This window comes from Opisthocomus hoazin, chromosome 2, assembly GCF_030867145.1.
Source record: "Opisthocomus hoazin isolate bOpiHoa1 chromosome 2, bOpiHoa1.hap1, whole genome shotgun sequence".
In the NCBI taxonomy this organism is placed as follows: domain Eukaryota; kingdom Metazoa; phylum Chordata; class Aves; order Opisthocomiformes; family Opisthocomidae; genus Opisthocomus; species Opisthocomus hoazin.
The window spans coordinates 33575267-33595452 of record NC_134415.1 but is presented as its reverse complement, the minus strand read 5'-3'; the positions used below and the strand labels follow the sequence as shown (position 1 = coordinate 33595452).

Here is a 20186-nt window from a genome sequence, read left to right as displayed (position 1 = left end):
ATTCCAGTTTGCATCCTTGCCTGCACTGCACTCCCCTCCCATCCTGCCAAGGGATAATAACTTTTTTTTACTTCACAGCAACAATTTGATGCATCTCAAAAGGTACTGAACAATGAATGATGCTGCTAATGAATAATGGCAGTGAAAGTGGTTGAGGGAGGAAGAGTGAAGCCACATGAATCTTAGCAACTGTACTCTCCTTGCACAAAGAAAACCCCTTGTAAACTTTTATGCAAAGATGCCACCTCTGACTGCCCTCAGGCACTGAGGTTAGACACCGGGAAATAAACCAAGAGACTAGTGCTGTACACTTATCCTGGTTTTAGCTCCTGGACTTGCCTTTTGCTGCTACCAGGGCAGGATGCTGGGCTGGTTGTGATGAGCTGGTAGACCAGCTCCCATGTTAAAACACTTAGGCTGTGCACATGGGGGAACATTTTCTGTATAATCTGCTGTGTGGATGTGTATCAATGTCACTACATTACTAAAAGCTGTGGTGTGACAGAGCAGCTTAACTGTCCCCTTTCCCTCATAGACTAGGTGCTCCACAGTAATCCTGGTGCCTCTAGTAATGGTCTGTTCTGGCCTTGCCCTTCAGCTCCTGTGTAGGAGATCATCTGGGTTCAGAAGCCCAAACTGAGCCTGAGGTGAGCCATGGATTGACAGCGCTCAGAGGCCATGTGTCATTGAATTCATTGGGAATACACGAAGAGAGAGAACAACTAAATGAAGACACCTGAGCACCAACTGGAGAGGAAGGAATAAATTTTAAGTATAAAGCAAGAATAGAGCAAATCTGTCCTCTAGTCTACTTTCTGATGAAATAACCTCTTTTCAGGGAACCCAAGACCTACGTCATCACCTCCCAGTGAGGATTCCTTTCTGTCAAAATGGGTAGCTAATCGAGGGGGTCACGCATCATGCAAGAGCACGCAGGGACCTCCATGTCTGGTGACTGTTGAGGGACAGTTGGTGATATTGCTGGACACAGTGAGTTCCCCATTTACCAGAAGGAGCAGCTCCTTCTGAGTGGCACAGCTGGCCCCATGGAGACCTGCAGGGCTGCTGTCTGCACCAGGTAGAAGATCTCCTTGCGTGGGCATAGTGAGTTCCACTTGCTGGAGGGATGCTCTTTTTATCACGTCTTTTATTTCTCATCAGATACTGTTATTTATGAGCTACAAAGCCATGCTCTTCCTTTATGAAGAGCTGTTAGACTTATGGCATCAATTATTCAAAGTCTGGGACTAGAGCAAACCTCATCAGTGATCAGGAGAATGTGAAGTTAGGGTCATACCAATCTCTGCTTCCTTTTGCTCTTCAGGTAAAGAACAACCCCCTCCTACTCCTCTCAGCCTACAACAAAAACACTTTGGAAAAGGCTAGCATCCACCTGCACTAGAAATTGCACTTTCAGTAAGCCTGGTAATGCTCTGATAATAACTGCCCTCGAAATGGCATCTCCCTGGACAGTCATTGAAAAAAAAAAAACCCAAAGGAAATAGTGAATTGTAGTGGAGGTCTCGGGTATCCGAGTGAATTGCCTCTGCACTGGTCTTAAGCAAAGCCTGCCATATATTTTGCAGATGGGTTTTACATGGCATTTCAGTGATAGACAAGGGGAGATGAGTAAGACAGGCCCATTTTGAGGAACAAGAGGCCACTCTGTTCCCTACTAAACCTGGAGTACTGTTCAAGTCTTGCAGTTAGTGCTGGCTGTCATGCCTTGTTCTGGGCCAGCAAGACATGTCACCAGTACTGCTGGGCACAGAGGATATTACCCTGGCATCTCTTGTAACCTAAGGACCCCCCAGGTTTCCCATGGCTATTTTGGGATGCTACAGAACTAAAAGTTCAACTTTTTCTCACTTAAAACGTGAATAAAGGAAACTAAGCCTGCCTAACCCTACTTTTCCTTTGATGTTCTAAGACAGAAGGCATGGAGACATTCACTCCAAATACTGATTGGTCTCCTTTTACAGCCCAAAAGACAATTCAGTCATGCATTTCCATGTACAGGTATAATAGGCCACACAGAAAACAACAGTGCCTAACATGATACCTGATTGTGCTTACCTTGGTGATCAAAAAGCCAATCTTCAGGCTTTTTGCATCCTGTGTATCATCAGCATGCTTTCGCATGAGTGATATGACTACATTATAGGTTTTGGGGTCATAATCTGGCACATTGAAGAAATACTGAGGATTTGTTGAAATTGCACCTGCTGAGAAATTGTTAATAGATTAATAGCAGCCACAAACGTGTCCCAATAATAGGCTGTTGTGTAAGATCTTGCTTATACAGACCCAGAGGAATAGGCAGTTACTGCTCCAAGATGCTTACAATACAAGAGAGCACTGTGGTCTCCACATTACCAGTAGGAGCTGAGGCATCTGGAGTTAAACTAATTGACCATTAATCATTCTAGAAATCTCTGGCAAAGTCATAAAAGTCATGCAGATTTTTCAACCCCCTTTACCCCTGTTTCTCTTTCATGCCACACTTTCCCCGAGGCAGAAAAGCAGTGATTGTCAACCAGCTGCCTGACCTAGTGGTGGAGCTGAAAAGAACTGTGGCTTGGAGATCATAAACACGTAACAGAAAAAGACAAAATGGTCCAAAGTTATCCTCCCCTTCCTTTCTGTTAGTGTTTGTGATGGACAAGACAGAGTGTTGAGCACCAGAGGAAAAAGGCTTCTTCTTGGCCAAGGTTTTCATTAACAGGAAGCATTCCTGATAAGAAAGCACTAAAATGCCCAAACTGGGGAAAAAGGACTGAGATGGCAGGATCTGCTTAAATCAGTCTGGACTTTGAGCCATGTAGCTGTGCTGGGTGGCCTCAAAAGCTGCAGTTTAGCCCAAGACTGGCACAGCTCCAAGGAAAATAGCTCTGCCCACAAGATCTCAGTTCAGCCCCTGCACCTCCTCACTCAGTCCCAGTACCTGTGGTGTGCAGTGGCACAGGTATTGCTTTATTATCAACCCTTGAGACATGGCGATCAAGATTTTGAGGAGATGGCTGAAACCTGTAAACCAAAACCTGTTTGCTGTTAAGTCAGGGATCTGTGTTGCAGAAAAAAGCAGCTCCTCCATTGACCACATGCTACCATCTTAGATTAAAAACACAGAGCCCAAACAATGATGCAGTTGTAGAAAAGTAAGATAAGGTAAGCTAAAGTCAGATAAGATCAGATGAGATAAAAATTTTTTAAAATCCTACTAATAATCAGAGCTCTCAAAGCCAGAAGAGTCCTTGCACAGACTGTAAAACCAATGATCTTATCTGCTCAAAGGCCTTTCTACCTTCATAAACAAAGCTTTGTAGCACAACCCTTTCATTTTGTATCTGTTTAATTTCAGAGTTTTTCTTGCTATGTAAAATCAGCCACATATTTGCCAGACCAGACTTTCTGATGAGGTCCCCAGTAACACCTACTGCAACTGGCTGAAAGAAGATAGACAAGCACATTTTGATTTAAAGAGTTTAGGGTTTCTAAATCACAAGTCCCCTGTTTTAACTCAGCAGCCAGTGCTGCTGCTTTGTTTCTGCCTCTTTAATTGATAGGTAGTGTAACAGGAAAGGGCAAGCATTAACAACTGGCAATCAATATTTCAGCAATTCTGTGCTCAGAGTGAATGTTTCACTATAAGCATCAGTGGAGAGGAGAGGACTGGGTGACTGCAGTAAGAGTTTATGACCTTGGGAATAGTTGCTCCTATTGGCAAGGACCGGACTCCATAGGTTGATGTGCGTGTCCACTGACCATGTTGTGCTGTGCTGATCTCCAAAGTCCAGAAATGTTGGAGTGCTATTACATATATACAGCCAGGAAAACTGCTCCTGGAAGTTTTCACAGGACATCCTGCAGAGAAGGAGAAAATCTCACCTTTCAGTTTGAGACACTGTTCAAGTATTCACGTTCACCTCCTGTATATTTAAAAGGAGATTACAGAGACCACTGCAGGCTGCAGTTGAGCTGGCTGATACCTTGCAGAACAGGTCAGCTCTCAATTCATTTCGGCTGCCCTAACTGCATCTAAAGCCCCAAGGACATTACAGGGCATGTTCAGCAGTACCTAGGTGGAGCACTATCTCCAGCACATCTCTGCCACTGCACCTTGCTTTGTCCCTCCACAGTGTCCTGCCCCACACTCATGCTTTGGTCAAGCCTGCAGCACCTATCTCAGACCAGCCTGCTGCTCCCCTGCCTTCCCCAGGGCCTCATGGGGCAGGCGCACACTTACTTAATAATAATAGCTTTTCTAAAGGATGGCTCACACATGGCTAAACTAATCTGAGAGTAATGAGAGGCAGTGAAAAGCCACAAGCACCTGCAGAGCAGTCAAGTGCACAAGCTCTATGAACTGCTCCCCCCCAAGCACCAGCCAGCCCAAGGTTCAAGCTAGGCGCTTTATGGGGAAAGGCATTGTGACAAAATGACTAGGTTTCAGGCAGCTGCATTTTTCCTTCTCTCACTCTTCATTTTTTTCACCAGCTTGCTACTTAATCTTGGTCAGCTCCATTTCTCCAGGTCTTGTTTCCTCTGATATCCATGGGGTCAAGATTACCTTCAATTTGCTATTTGCACTCAGCTAACACTGGGTGCCTTGAGCCATCACTAAGATCAGAGAACTGCCTAGATGACTTTCTTTTCATAATGAACACAAAGAGAAAACCTGGTAGACAGAAGAATCGATAGGGAAATACCAGAATTCTCCATCGTCTTTATTTCTGAGTAGGGCTTCTCTGCATTTAGGCTCGACATGGTCCCACTGAGGAGAGCTGCAAAAAGAAACAAATCAACAAGCAGATGTGAGGCACAATTTTCCTCTAACTAGCCCGTCAAGTCATGAGGGATCGGGAGGGGTGAGCAAACGGCATGTTGGGAACAGGACTGTGCTTGATACCTTCATAGCCAAGGCCAGCAAACAGAGCTCTGCACCTTTTCTGTGTCTGTCTGAATTGCCCACCCTCGGATGGGGAATCCTCCCTTCCAAGCCCTGGTCACCTGTCCCCATGCTGGAGAGGTTAGTGAGGCATCAAGGCATAGTACTCTGAAGTACTGATATTACATTTACACGTAGAGGGCACATTAGCCAGTCAAGTGTGTTGTTTCCAAGCAGCATGTTTATAATTAAGTCATAATTGTACTTTCTGTAGAGTGCAAGATAAATAAACAGAGCATGCATCAATAATTTATTGATGTATGCAGCTTACCTGTGAACGTACTCTACTGACATTTCAATTACAGTTAGGATTATAGTTCACCCTTCCAAACAATGGGAGGATGCTATCTGAGCAGACAGCTACTATCCCAGCCTTAAACATGTCTGCACCACCCACCAACCCATCCAGACGCAACATGTTAGCCTGACTTTTCTCGGCAGGGAAGTTATGAGTGTCCCTAGCAACAGGGAGAGGCGGGATGCTATTAAATCACGTAAGAGTGACATTTGAACACCTCACTAGTCAGAAAAACACTAATGCAACTCCATCAGGAAAACTAACATCTATTTATTTACAAAACCCTGTGGCAGTCTTCCTCTGTATCATTCCCTTCCTCAGGAAAGAGGTGTTAGCTTACACATACAGCAGCAAAGGGGTCCTTGCATCTCCGAAGCTGTATGCAGGATCCAAAAGATCAGTTCAAGCCACCCAGTGGCACTTCGCCTTTGCGGTAACCAAGGACCCTTTTTGTCTCTCTGTGTTCAATACTGCACAAAACCACTGCCCTACTCTTACGGACTCTGCTAGCCATACACTTCCCAGATTCAGACTCATAGGAGGGGAAGAAGGAACAGGAAGGTGGATGCACGATTGCTGCAGGAGAATTCAATAGAAGCAGCTGGTCAGTGCCTAGGGGCATGGCCAGAGTTTACTCCAGGTGATCACCACTCTTTCATCTATGACTTATCTGGAATTATCCACTGGGAAAAACATACACGGAGAGAAAAAGAGATACCTGAGCTAGGCCTAGTGAGGAGCACATATAAAACCAACGCTGAGTTAGTTTTCCCTGGACTGGATTTCTGTGGCCAGTTGCTTTGTAGATGGAATTAATGCTTATAATGAACTGATTTAGAAACATCTGTTTCATTATAATGGGTGAAAGGCAGAGATCCTTTACAATAAGCCTATAAAAGAGTGATTCTCTTTGTGAGATCACAGCTTTAAGACCATACTCATCACTCCAGGGCCCCTTCCACTCTCCGTGACCCCATGGATTCCAGATCCTGATGATATGTTTCCAGCCATTCTTGTAGCATATCTGTAAAGAGGAAAGAAAAATAAACTCAGTCACAGCTTTTCACCATTGTGATATTCAGTGAAGAAATGAGTAATAAAATGGATCTGCTTCTATACCTTCAAGGCATAGTTTAACTTCTGATCTTATTTGACTGCAGCTAAAAATCAGTGCCTTTTGCTACATTGTAAAGGATGATGTGTGGGAGAAAACTGCACCTATTTTGCTTTCCCAAGGACAGTGAACAGCCGAAACAGAGGGAAGCAGCAGTATTCCTGCCACACTGAGTGACTTCAACTGCCTTGGGAAAGTCCAGTGTCTAACACTACACATCTGATGCTGTGAGTCAGCACAGGCAGAGACTTTGAGGAACCAGGCCACCAGACTGTGTAGAGTGAATGTCGACAGTCAGCATGGAGAGACAATGATAAACAGAATCTGTGTCTCTATATCTACAGTACTGTGGTTTCCAACAGCTGGAGTTTTGGTGCTTTTCTCCTTTTGCTGTCACTGCTTTAAGCCAGAAGCAACTCACTTTCAGCAGTGAAGCTGAAATGGTAGAAGTGGAAAGGAAAAGCAAACCTTTTTTGTTTCTGGTTTTGCTTATGCACACAAGCAGTGTTGGAAACAAATGCTGTGGCAGTCTCTCCCCAGGCAAAGGCCCAGCTCCTGGCCAGCCTCAAATCATTTCCCCACAGGACAACCCCCCTGGATGCCTTGGCACTGCTGTAAGATGGGGCAGAGACCATTTCTCCTCTCTGCACACATCATGAGCAGCAGGAAGCTGAAACAGCCTGCTGCCTCTCCAACAGAATTCAGGATCCTTCCACCTCTGTCTTGGGGAGAGCCAGATGGGACCTTCTCTGGAGCCTGGCAACCCCTGTCCTTCCATTTCAGAGGCTCTTAGCTACAAGCAAGCGTCCTCCAACAAGCAGCACACTGACTATGATGATGGCACCAGATATGCCATGGCATAAGGAGCTATAAACCAAAGCCAGGCTCATACAGGAGACCATTAGAGGGGAAGAAGAGAGAAAATAGCTTAGGCAAAACAATGTCCCCTTTCCAAAGTACTGTAAGTTCCTAGATTAAAATGTGTTGTGGCTACCTTGCTTGATAGCATAGCCATTGTTTGGTTTTCTTCTTGGCCTTACTCACTGTTAACACTCCCTGTATGCACTGCAGCTTAGTGAGGTAAGCCATGTTCTGACTTCTGGTTGTAAAAAATCCTTTATTTCTTTTGATCTGTGATACGTTGGTCCTGCTTTCAGATCAGCAATATTAATATCTAGCCAGGAGAAGTCCTGCATAAGTAGAACAGCTTTAAAAGATAAACTATGTTCTTGAACAAGTGAGGTATTTACTTTTCACACAGTAATTTTTGGCAGCTTGTGATTGAGCTCTATAAATGTAGGTTTGCATCATATGACAAATCCCAGAATTTCAGCCAGTACTTCTACTCCCGTTTGAAAAAGATTAATTTTTAAAGAGTCAGCATGGAATCAAAATCCCCAGAAATGCTATATTTATTGTTGAAGTATTCCAAAACAAAAGTTAATTTAAGTTGTATTTTTCCATTAGAAAAAGTTACAAGTTTCAGATATTGTCTCTCCTCCCATTGTGCCAGAATCCCTCCATCTCCTGGAATTCGAACTACGTGCTTTCAACAGTCCCTTCTCACCATGAAGCTAATTCAAGTTGCTCTGAATGGAGCCGCAGTGTGACTGCCCTGTAGTGGATCACCAGTACAAGATCACCAGGCAGGAACAAGTCCTTGATCTTACCTTCACAGCTCCTGTGACAGTGTAGGCATGACCCTGTACAATCCCATTCCTCAGCTCTATGTTCCTCCTCAGCTGCAGAAGGAAGAAAGCACAGCTTTTAGCTTTCTGCTACACTGCAAAGGTATGGCCATCAACTCACAGAACTACCATTTGGTATAGTAGAAAAAGACTTCATTTTGACTACAACAGTCTTTCAGATATAGTGGCTCCAAAGGAATGTGACTGCTGTTCGCACTGCAGCCATAAAAAGTCCAGCAAATTTAACAAAACTACAGGTCTTCACATATTTGCAAGTTCTTCAATGATCCAGAGCTGCTGCAACAGCAGCATGACTTAGACTGGGTCACTGCGAGGATTAGAGCCTCCAAATTTCCCTGCCACCCACAGTCCAGCATCAGCCACCTGAGCTGAGGAGCCAGTTCTTGTCTTGTTTGCAGCAGCTGAGCTTTGTGTCCTTATGAGCCAGGCACTACAGGAGCAATGCCGTACACTTTCTAGTCTTCCCTTACATGCTGTAAGCGAAGCCTTAGCAGCTTTTTAGCAAGATACTTGCTGAGGATCACAAAGCGTTATGCAACTTCCCATCATTAATATTAGTAGCCTGCAAATCATAATGTGATAATAACATTCTCTCATAGAAGAGAGGTGCATTTTGACCTTACCAAAATCGATCACAAAGCTATGAGGCCCAAATCAGCCCTGCTGCAAGAGAATGCCACTCCATCGCACTGGAATTAGCCAGAAGAGAAGCCACAGACCCCTCTTTGATAGACCAATCCATCTACATCTACCCAAAAGCCTTTACATTACCTACTGCATAACCTTATATACTTTCTGTTGTCGAGATCTCTCCAGGCATACATAAGCTGTAACTATTACACAGAGTGATTTTGGACTTCCTTTTTCACTCAGAAGAGCAACCCTTACACAAACATGGTAAACCCAGAAAGGCATGCTCCTGGCCCTATGACTCACTTGGCCTGAGGTGCTACACCCCATCAGACACTGAGATGTGTCAGCTGCTTTCAGTATCTCCTCCAGATAAGGAGGAGGATCCTTCAGTGAAAACTGCACTTGGACTCCACCTGTGAGGTCTACTAAAGCATCAGAAAGGTAGCCTCCATGCAAGTTCTGGTAGGAGCCCCGTAACCTGGTGGAAAAAAAGAGTTAGTTAGTCCTTACACTGTGTTTTAATAAAGAATATGCAGTGATGGTTTCCAAAATGGACATGCACATTGAGGCGGTGAGCCTGGGGTGTGTAAACACTGGACACAGGTAATGAAATGTAATGTGATTGAAATACATGGCCAGGCATAACACATGCCCTGTGGAACAAATGAGGCAAAGGGGGACTTTTATTTTATGTATTCACTCACGTTTGAGGCAGCTGTCTAGAGTCATTTACAGACAGTGGAAAATAATAAGGTTCATCTCATGCCAATGCAGACGATTTAGGGAGATGAGCTGCATCTCATCTTGAAGCATCCAGCTTCGTTCTTCTGAACAGAAAGGGAGCCAAGGGTGACTTGTTTAAATGGATGTTTCAGATCAAATAGAGCTGAACTGTTAGTTTCTACACCATATTTTGCCATGATGTCACAAAAATGGCCTTTTTACAAGTAAGAAATAGTGAGGAGAGGTGAAGGTATCTGCCCATGCTCCCAAGACAAGACAGAAACCAGTTTTCAGCACTGTTCCCAATTCGCTCTGCTAGAGTGCAATAATAGGATAATAATTTAATATTGCCAACACACTCCTTGTTGTTTTTATCATGTGCTTTTTATTGAGACAGCAAATAAGCTGGAACATGTTGTACTTAGAGCAGGTAGAGCATGCTGTTAAACCCCACCATACACACTGTATTTAATGAATGTAATCAAATGAAGTCTGCAGCTAATTGTATTTTGAAGGGTTGTCCTTGTCCTACACTGATGAAAAGAATTTGTCATGGGCACTGGGGAAGAACTTCTTAAATGGGAATCTCATAAACAGCATCGCTTGCAATTTTAATTTAATAAAGGTTTGGTTTGCTTTGTAATTAAAATCTTATGCAGCAAATTGATACTGAATCCTGAGTCAACTTTTCTGAGATATCTCAGGGCAAAATGCATCCTATTCCCGAGTCACTCAGATGCTGCTTTACCACGTGCTTATTCCTGACCAAATCTGCCAGAATAATCAGCTCTTTTCTTCAGCTCCTCTTTACTGCTTTGCAAATGTTATACCAGCTTGATGCAGGGTGTGTGTATCAAGTTCCAGCCCTTCATAATACCCACAGCACAGAAATTTCTCTTTAGCACATTTAACAATGGGTGATGTTACAGATGCTAAGGGACTACACCCTGATCCCTGCACTCCTCACAGGATTTTTTTTTAATTATTATCTCCTTGTTAATCATTATTAACCCTGAAGTACTCTGGGAACCTCAGCCAAGGGTCAGAGCTCTCTGTGTGAAGTGAGAGCTGACCAGAGACTCACAGGAGTGCATGTGTTGTGCCTGGGCATGTTCTTCAGCAGCTTCCGCTCCCTGCCTGCTCCCAATGTCTGTATGATCTCTGACTGGTGACTGTAAACAGAGGTAATCCCTGCTCAGAGTCTGCAGTTTTAAACAGAGGAAAATGTGCAAAGGATAACAGAAGCAAAGCAGTTTGCTTAAAGCAAGGAGGAGATGCCCAGCCCCTTTTGTGTCACCAGCCATTGCCTGGTTCATTTTACTTCTCAGGCATTAATGTCCCAGAGTTAGACTGGGTGTATTTAGGACCTCAGCCTGAAACAAACATCTCCAGGTTATGTCAGCCCTGTGTCTGCATTCAGCCGCAGTTCCTTACACCAGCACAGCACAACATACACAGCTGTTAGCCTGTACTCCTCCCTGCGTGCTTTGCTAAAGCAGAGGGTGAAACCACTCATAGAAAGCATTCAGCACTGGGTGGAAGAATAGATCAGGTATGTTTACTTGGCATATGCTTTTTCCAGCAAGGATGGCCAGAATTCATTTGATGTTCGAGGGTGTACAGACAGGTATCTTCCATTTAGGAATGGCAGCCGGTCATCTATCACTACATCCACCCAGTCTCCATATTGCCAGAACTGGAAAGCAGAAGAAAAAAAAAAAAAAAGAATAAAAACAAGAAGAGAGAGAAAAGCATGAGCCTCTTTTAAAAGCTAATATTCATGCCAAGCAACAGCCTCCTGAAATAGCACAGGAATTCATCTAAGCATGGATATGCGCAAGTTCTCTCCTGAACTGCTTCAGGCTAATGGTCCACATTGTTAAAAAGGCTACCAAGTGGCTGGATTTCCCAGTGTCAGGGGAAGTCATTTGGGAATATAAATAGTCCTGCAATCAGTGGGAGGAAAGATTCAACATGGGAAATATGCTACTATTATTGGGCGATAGCAAGCATTCAAGATGATAAAGAACAATCACGCAGATGGTTCAGTGAGCCTCACTCAGCTGCACTTGGATTTTCCCCTGCAGCACAGCTCTTGGCCAGAGAGCCTCTGTCTAAATTTTCTGTCCTCTGTGTTTCAATTAAGACTCTGATGTGTTGTCATGGACAGGGACAGTGTAGCGACTAAAGACTGTTCTGAGGTGTTATCCATCTCCTTGATAGATGAGAGGACGCAGGCAGTCTCTCCAGCATGTGGACAGAGCAGGTGTTTCTCCAGCTGATCCAGCTGATGAAATCTTTCAAGGGAGAAGACAGGGAAAGAGATCTGTGGGGATGAACTAAAGAAGCCATTTCCAGAGTCATTAGCAGATTAATGTAGCTTAGCGTGATTCGCAATCATAAGAGGCCAAGTTCTTATTTGCAGTAATGTTAAGGACTCCTGTGGAAGCAAGCCAGCAATAGATTTAGTCTAGCATGATTTTATTTCAACAGTTTTGGTCAATGAAAAACCCCAAAATGAGATGTTCTATTAGAAAAGCACAAGACCAGATCTGCCCAGCAGTAAAGCATCTCACAGGCTGCTAAGCTGAAAGCATGTTTGATCCTACTCGCATTCTGCCTCACTTCAGCCTCTCACTTCCTACATTAGCGGCAGCAGGAGGTGGCAAGGTTGGACTCTTCGAACCTGAGCTCCAGGAGTGGTTTGAGGCTTCATTTGATTTTGGCAGGATGGGATTTGAGGAAAAGTCTGCCACTGGCTGTCCTCTGCCCAAAAGAGAGACGGGCAAAAGGACAGTCTGAAAGGAGTTGTCCTTTTGGTCACTTGACATGACCTCCTGTCACCAGTCAACACCTGGCAGCAGGTCTATATGGAGAAAAGCTGTGACATCCAGCTACACTTTCCCATGGTGCTTCATGTGTAAACACAACAGGTAAACAAGGAGAATAACATGGAACTGGCTGTGGGGAATAATGCAGTTCATATCCACCGAGCAATGTATTTCCAAAAGCCAAGTTCCTTGGCCATCTTTGGCAGGGAGCTCAAGATTGGAGGCCTTCTGAACACAGCACTGTATTTTCCTTCACCTGGATAAAGAGAGCTGCTTTGTCCTGATTGCCACAGACTTTAAGATCGTGGTCTCATCTGAGCTCACAAGGACAGGAAAAGACACAATGGGTATCAGAGATCTCATGGAAAGTCCTGGGATGCTGTGGGAGTGCAAGAGAGCTACAGGAGAAGCCATTCTCCTCCACACGCCTTCAGAGAGGGCCAATGCTTTTTGGCAAAACTTTTCGGCTTGAAAGTCTGGCTTCACGAAATTTTTTTACACCCTCAGTGTTTAAAGTACTTCAGCCGGGAACATGACAGTAAATGAAACAAAGAATCCCTATCTAGGCAGACTGAAAAGAGGGAAGTTCTTCACTTCCACATTTGTGGTGAGCCTTTTAAACCACGACTTTATATTCCTGGGCTTAGAAGAGGAGGAAAAAGAAATGGACTGTTGCAAGATAACAAAAACACGCCTAGGGTGCTGTTGGTCGGAGAGGGAATACTGTGTGGTTGTTTTGCCTCCTTTTTACCCCTCCCTTGGCTAGGAACTTAGAGAAATTCAGTTCTGGAAACAAGCAAGGTGAAAACCCCATGCATTTCAATGCCTCTCTTTTGCATGGTGTTAAAAAGGCAACATTTGGAAATGTCCTGAAACCGAGGTCTTGACCACCTACCTCTGGCCTTTAAAAATTTCACCAGCTTCTTCCTGAGAGTAGGGACATTAACGCTCAGGTCAGATCCTCCCTGTTTTGAGATGATGCACTATGCCATAACTGCCTGTAGTCCCTGTAGGATATTTCTAGCTTTTTCCCAGGCTGACCTGCTGCTGCTGCTCGCTGGCACAATGCATAGCACACCCTGCCTCACAGGAATCAGAGTTTGTGGCAGAGAAAGTGATTCCTGTACAAACACAGGACTAACTTAAATCCTGGTGAAATAGGGTAATTGTAATTATTCCCTATATGAAAACATTGCCCATTTTAACTACAGTTGATGAAGTGCTTAACACCCTTAACTCTTGCAGCCTAACAGCCAGAGTTGTGCAGGAAGGTTGGAATAGCCCTTTGTATTCCTGAGAGGTAACACAATCCAGATCCAAAAAGGTACAAGTCATATGCTAAAATTTTTATACTGGCATATGATGTGCCTTGTTTGCGATTCTTCACTGAACTGGGGACTGGTGGCTTAGCCTGCGGATGGCAGTAAAATATCTTTGATGGAATAATTGAAAGGCAATGCCGAGAAGCATTTCCATTCAGAGGAGCTTTCTCAGGGGTTTATTGCTCAAGCAAAGCCAGAAACAGTTGCATTGATTTGCAGATGAGATGACAGGGAAAACATTTTCAAATACTGTAAGGTATTTATACTGCTTAAGATTTAAGGATTGCTCATAACTAATCTTTTCAAAGCTCTCATGAAAGACAATCTAGCTCAAACCCTTTTAATGTATTTTAAGCAGACTCATGTCCCTTCAGCTGGTTTGTCTCATATAGTGCACCTCTGCATGCTGGAAATGGGCCAAGACAGAAACTCTGGTACTCCGAAGAGCAAAGAAACAGAGCAAAATTTAGACTGCTCATGAGGTGATTCTCCTGGTGCTGCTTCACAAGGGCTCCAGGAGGTCAAAGAAGTCTCACTGCCAGAGCTCTGCACTTGGTATTGAACTGCATATAACAAAACGGATCTGTGAAAAAAGGGGGGTGATGAATGGCTGAGTATATACCTATTCTCTCTACATCCAGTTTAGCTTCTGGAGCTTAAGGGTACTGCAAGTGTCTCTAATCCCACAAGATATGTGGTTGATACAGATACAGTCAAGGCCCGCCAGTACTATCCCAGTCACCCTCCTGGAGCCTCCTGGGCGATTCAGAGAATTTCAAGAGTTGGTAGAAAGTAAGACTTACTAAAAAGCCTTGCTCCTCTCTCTGAAGTAAATCTATTTTCACAATACCAAAAGCCTGTTCCTCTGATCTGTCTCCAAGGATTTGTAATTTCAAGCCATTTCCACCAGCTATAAGGGCAAGGTGCAGTATATGGGGAAACAGAAAATTAGTCCAAATAGATAAACAACACAGGTGTGCTGACAGCCATAACAAACTCTCCAAATCAAAGCAGACACCACAATGTCATCTAAAACACATATGTACACAAATCCACCTGAACAGCTGGTATTTGTACCCCTGGATTCATACCTTTCAGTAAAGGGCTTCAAATTCCCTGAAGTGTGATTGCACCACCTGGAGCACCAGGAACCATTAGAGAATTTGGGATTTTCTGCAAAATTCTAAACTTTGAGTCAGCACTGAGGAATCAAAGCATTTAAGGATGTTGAGATCTGGAACTGCGGTTTGGACCCCTGTTGCACATTCGCGTGGCAAGGTTTTGGTAGCGGAGGGGCTACAGGGGTGGCTTCTGTGAGAAGCTTCCCCCATGTCTGATAAAACCAGTGCTAGATGGCTCCAAGATGGACCCACTGCTGCCCAAGGCCAAGTAGATAACATATTTAAGAAGGGGAAGAAAAAAAACTGCAGTGTGATGGCAGTTAGAGAGAGGAGTGAGACGAAGTGAGAGAAACAACCCTGCCGACACAAAGATCAGTGAAGAAGGAGGGGGAGGAGGTGCCTGAGATGCTGGAGCAGAGAGGCTTCCCTTGCAACTCGTGATGAAAGACCATGGTGAGACATGTTGTCTCCCTGCAGTCCATGTAGGTCCACAGTGGAGCAGATATCCACCTGTAGCCTGTGGAAGGGACCCCATGCTGGAGCAGGTGGATGCAAGAAGGAAGCTGTGACCCCGTCGGGAGCCTGCGCTAGAGCACACTCCTGCCAGGACCTGTGGACCTGTGCAGAGAGGAGCCCACACCGGAGCAGGTTTGCTGGCAGGGCTTGTGACCCCATGGGGGACCCATGCTGGGGGGCAGCCTGTTCCTGAAGGACTGCACCCCGTGGGAAGGACCCACGCTGGGGCAGCTCAAGAAGAGCTACGGCCCATGGGAAGGACTCACGTTGAAGAAGTTTGTGGAGAACTGTCTCCCATGAGAGGGACCTCATGCTGGAGTAGCGGAAGAGTGTGAGGAGCCCTCCCCCTGAGTAGGAAGGAGTGGCAAAGACAACGTGTGATGAGCTGACCATAACCCCCATTCCCTGTCCCCCTGCACCGCCTGGGGAGGGGAGTAGAGAACGGGAGTGAAGTTGAGCCCGGGAAGAAGGCAGGGTCGGGGGAATGTGTTTTAAGATCTGGTTTTATTTCTCACTATCCTACTCTGATTTGATTGGTGATGAATTAAACTCCCTTTTCTCCCCAAGTTCAGTCTGTTTTGTCCATGACAGTAAATGGTGAGTAATCTCTCCCTGTCCTTATCTTGACCCTCGAGCCTCTCATCCTATTTCCTCTCCTCTGTCCAACTGAGGAAGGGGAGTGATAGAGCAGTTTTGGTGGACACCTGGCATTTATCCAGGCGAAACCAAAACAACCCCTACATAATCCAAGCCAAGTTGAGCAGTACAAATACAGCAGAGAATACATACCCGGAAATGAAAAATCCCAGCATAATCGTCCTGGAATCCTTGGTCCTTTGGTAAAACGTTTTCCAAAAAATGCTTCTGCAGTGTCAGGGAGCCCACGGCAGCCAGCATCCAGCAGTCACCTCAAAGGAGGGAAGAATCCAGTGCATTCAGTCAGTTACTCACTGTTGCGGACCATAACTAACTCTTTAGGAAAGCAGAGTTCAACATCTAAGACATCCAAGAAGCAGCTAGTTAAAAAAACCCAACATTCTGCGGTCTCCCTTCTCTCTCCCAAAATGCTGAAACACTACCCAAGTACTCACCAGCAATGCCCCCTGGGAACACTGATGCCACTCAGCCATCCTTTCCTACTTTTATGCTCCGCCTATCTTTTGCGGTCATGCTGAGACTTGCAGTCTAAAACACTGTTTAGGTAATCTTCAAACCTTTCAGTGGGGTGAAAAATGAGAAGAGATTTCTTCCTATATGGGAGCAGAGCTGCTCCTAAACACAAACATGGTTATGGGCCAGGAGAAAAAGATGGAACTGATACAGGGTGCAGACACATGTCTGGGTAAGTATCAGAGAAGATGGACAGAAATAACAATAGAAAACACAATACTGAGAGCCATCAGCTGGAGACAGGATGAAAATAAAATCCAGTGTTACATTTGTTGCAGCCGTGCCTACTTACCCCAGAATTGTGTTTGACCCTTGTACTTGAAACATCTGCCTGATCTCAGTTGGACCTCCCCTTCCATGCTTGTTCTTATATAAATAGAGGGCAGGTGCTATATATAAGTAACAGGGATTAGACCTGCTGCATTTGGGAATCCTGTTAAATATCTACAATAAGTTGTGTGTGAACTTGCATGAGTCTGGACTGACCTGCCCTAATTGTTTACTGCAGCCACCATGGTCCACATCTTCCCACCAAGCACTCCGAACATAACAAAGCAACCACAGGTTATTGTTTTGTGCCAATCTTTTCCAAAACAGGAATATGACCTTACCTATTTCTCCTTGCATGATATCAAATCTGCTAACTCCATCCATGATCAAATAAGGGTTTCTCTGAAGTTCCTGTAGTAAAGAAAATGCAAAGAGCAGTGTTAGTACCCAGCCTTTGCCAGCGGTGTATTCTTGCCCCTTGAAGACCCTTGCTTGCCTACCTTTTCCAGAGATGAAACTATTTCTCTTGAGCCCTGATATTTTGTTGCCTGCCACAAACAAAACCAGAGGAGATACTCGGGCATCCCCGTTTTAGTCTGCTCAGCTCCTAGGGATGGAGACTTGTGGCTGGGTGCTTGCTGAGTTTTCATTTGGGTTTCTTTAATGCTACCAACACCTTCCAGAGAGGGCTCTGAGCCTGGCTGTGAAATCATGCGGTTTCCTGGGGGCAGTAGGGCAGAGACACAGAGGTTTCCAAGCAAAGTGGGACAGGGTCTGTACTTCGGTTCAGCGCAGAGTCTGGGAATGTTTTAACCTCTGAGTCTTTTGTGTTTCCATGCAGGACTAATACAGATAAGCCTGGGCTGCTTTTCGTCAGTCTGGTGAGGAAGCTATAGAAAAAGAGCTTAATCTATGGCTACAAAATCCCGTAGGCCTGGCTGACATTTTTAGTTCAGGCAGAATTTTCCTTGCATTCCTTGAGAGACTTGCTTGGGCAGTGAAGGGGGAAAACACTTCAGAGCTTGGCTTTGCACACAGAAAAGTGAACCCTTCTCTGACCTGTGTCTGTTATTGGTCTGACATATCAGAGTGCTCAGGTGGGAATGGCCCAAACATCACCTGTGAGTAACCCTTGGCACACCCTGGCTGGGTAAGGCTCTGTTTTGACAGAGCAATCAGGAAAAGTCACCACACAACTAATAAAGAGATAAACAGGAGAAAAAACACCTGAGTGAGAAAAACAATACAGCAGCTCTTCCTTAAGCTGGCCTCAGCATTTCTTCTCCCCAATTGATTCGACATGCTGCACAAAAATGAGACCAGCACACAACGTGACTCGTGACTTATACAGTTGCATGAGCTCAGTATTAGCAAATGCTGTCAGTTTTCTGAAATGGCTTCGCGGTGATCAAACCCCTCCAAGAAGTTTCCTTGTCAGGAGAAGATGCAATGCAAAGTCGCTGCTCCAGGCTGGCAGACAGATCATGGTCCCGCAGCACTGCAGACACTGGGGAAAGCAGCCTGCCCTGGCGTCTTCCTTGACAGATGCTCTCACACAATCATTCACACCTATCCTAGGATTTCAGGGATTTGCAGTAAGAGATTTGCCCATAGCACAGAAGCAGACCTAAGAAGTGGTGGTCACCAGCGCAATGGTTGGTCATTGTACAGGGAAGCAGCAGCACTAAGCCCTTCTCCCTTCCCCTCTACATCTGTCCCAGCTTTACTTTCTCCCTGCCTTTATTTCCCTGACAGCAGTTTGCCTCCCTCACCTGGGTGAATTCAAAACCTCCCACAACAAGTAGAGAGTAACTTGCATGACAAGGCTCTGAACTTGGCCTATGTCTTTACATGTGTCTGACTTGCCAATAATCATCCCAGAAAGCCAACAGCATAAAGCAATAGGCATTTTTGTTCCCCCAGCATTTCTGAGGCTGTTGAAGTCTTTGTTGCCCCAGGCAGGGTGGCTGGGCTCTGATGGATATGCTATAGTTCATGGCTGCCATGGGGGTAACCACCGTACAGAAACACGAGCCTGAAACAATTGGGAAGGCTGCTGCATCTCCTATGGGATTCTCAAGGAAAGGGCTGATGCTGTGCTCCGTGCTGGGACGATAAAGCTCTGCAGTGCACTGTGGATCCTGCTAGCCTGTTATGAAGATCAGCTGAAAAGTCAGCCCATTAGATGCCTCAGCAGATACCCTATTGCCCACCAAGACGTTCGACTCCCCAGTAAGCAAACAGGGATGAGCTGAGTCATTAAGCAGGTTCCTTGCTGAGAGAAACCAGTAATTCTGTCTAAAACCAGGAAAGACATGATCTGAAGTCAACCCCAGCCAACATGCCTTGACTGTCCATACAGACAATTTTGTGGCTATCAGAGAGAACAAAAGCTGAAGTCAAACACTCTCACTGTAATCCCCACCCACAACACACTAAGCTCTGCTTCCATTGGGGTGTAGTTTTGGGGCAATAACTGGAAAGCAACACAGAGCATGTGACTAGCCATGGAAAAAGGGGCTGCTCAGCAGCTGTCCCTCTGCAGAAACCATGCGGCAAATGCAAGCTGAATTCCCACGGAGCTGACACCAGTGCTGCTGGCTGAAATGGCGGCAGCAGTCCTCCTTGCTGCGTGCACTGCGGTCAGAAATGGTGGGCAGGTTTTAGCGAGAGGCTGTGCTTCTGATTGTAGCCACCTCCCTGCAGGCTTGAGGGGAAGAGGAAGCATGGGCACGCTTCAAAAGGATGCAGTGCGCAGTGCATGGGCTCTTTGCACAGTGTTGGGTGTGAGCCAAGGAAGGGCAGGGACAAACAGAAGCTGAAGCAAAGGCAGGAGGGGGCATTGGTGAGGAATTGCAAGACGAGATGCTCAAAAGAGCTCTGGAAGAGTGCAACCCCTGAAGTCAGTGGTGGAAGGACTGTTCCCTTGAAGGATGCTATGTGAAGCCTGAACTACGCGCAGAGGGTTTCTGAAAGAGATTAGAGAGGACATAATAGTGATGGGTGTAGTGCTTTGGAAATCTGGGCCTTCTCAACTGGAAGGAAAAGGAGGAAAGGAAGTCTCCAATTAGCTCCTCTTCCTTCAAATGCAAGAATACAGCAGTCATAAAACACCAGAAACTGTCCTCTATTATTGCACAACACAGGTATGCCCAGTTACCACTACACAAAATGTGCAAGCCTCGCTATTCGCTAGTGCTTAAATTGCATGACAGCTAGAGAAACTACAGGTTTAACTAGAAGTCTGTCTAGAAGCAGAGCCCTGTTTCACTGAGAAATTATGATGAGGCTTTGTGGCATTTTCCCCAAGACTTTTCAGTTTTAGCTGGAGAGGGAAAGAAGAGAGAGCTCACAGAGGCACGTGATCTCTTCTCAGAGTATCTACGAGTACAGTAGTGAAGGCAACCATATGGGCTGTAAGTCAAGTGCTCTGCCTGAACTCATCCCCTCAGGACAAAGCTATCATCACTTGCTTTCCCTGGCCCACTGAAGACTTCATTATGTATTCAAAATAAAAAAGAAGTTCAAGTT

General features: G+C 45.3%; 1 protein-coding gene across 1 annotated transcript in view; it reads right to left on the bottom strand.

The window, feature by feature from the left end:
- CAPN13 (calpain 13) overlaps positions 1 to 20186 on the bottom strand; it is a 45633-nt gene that overhangs the window by 16787 nt on the left and 8660 nt on the right. The window contains exons 2-10 of the mRNA XM_075445979.1: positions 16997 to 17066; positions 16005 to 16123; positions 10988 to 11121; positions 9006 to 9180; positions 8031 to 8102; positions 6185 to 6270; positions 4710 to 4784; positions 3701 to 3864; positions 2077 to 2222 (exon numbers count right to left, since the gene is read on the bottom strand). Of these exons, the coding sequence (XP_075302094.1) occupies positions 2077 to 2222; positions 3701 to 3864; positions 4710 to 4784; positions 6185 to 6270; positions 8031 to 8102; positions 9006 to 9180; positions 10988 to 11121; positions 16005 to 16123; positions 16997 to 17066 (1041 nt within the window). The remainder of the gene's footprint in view (positions 1 to 2076; positions 2223 to 3700; positions 3865 to 4709; positions 4785 to 6184; positions 6271 to 8030; positions 8103 to 9005; positions 9181 to 10987; positions 11122 to 16004; positions 16124 to 16996; positions 17067 to 20186) is intronic.